Source organism: Penaeus monodon, chromosome 22 (assembly GCF_015228065.2).
Source record: "Penaeus monodon isolate SGIC_2016 chromosome 22, NSTDA_Pmon_1, whole genome shotgun sequence".
NCBI classification, from domain to species: domain Eukaryota; kingdom Metazoa; phylum Arthropoda; class Malacostraca; order Decapoda; family Penaeidae; genus Penaeus; species Penaeus monodon.
Window position 1 is genome coordinate 33,006,929 of NC_051407.1, and position 202 is coordinate 33,007,130.

Below are 202 nucleotides of genomic sequence, written 5' to 3' on the forward strand. Positions count from 1 at the left end.
AACACATATTTCCGTGTATCCTTAATCCTTAAGATAGCAATATTGGCGGCGCGGAGAGCCCCTGCAATGAATATGTAAATGAGCCTTCCGTTTGTTCCTTGCAGCGTCCGGAGTGTGATGCACAAACACCTGGAGAAGATGGGCGAGGTCAACTTCGACAAAATCTTCAACCAGAAACTCGGTGAGTAATTATGGCCTTTGG

The 202-nt window shown here is 46.5% G+C and overlaps 1 protein-coding gene across 1 annotated transcript in view; it reads left to right on the top strand.

Moving 5' to 3' along the window:
- Positions 1–104: 104 nt before the first annotated feature.
- The window catches only part of LOC119587090 (G protein-coupled receptor kinase 1-like), a gene marked incomplete at its 5' end in the record, with an annotated part of 148,076 nt that continues 147,978 nt past the window's right edge, over positions 105–202 (top strand). The window contains 1 exon segment of the mRNA XM_037935840.1: positions 105–181. Coding sequence (XP_037791768.1) covers positions 105–181 — 77 coding nt within the window.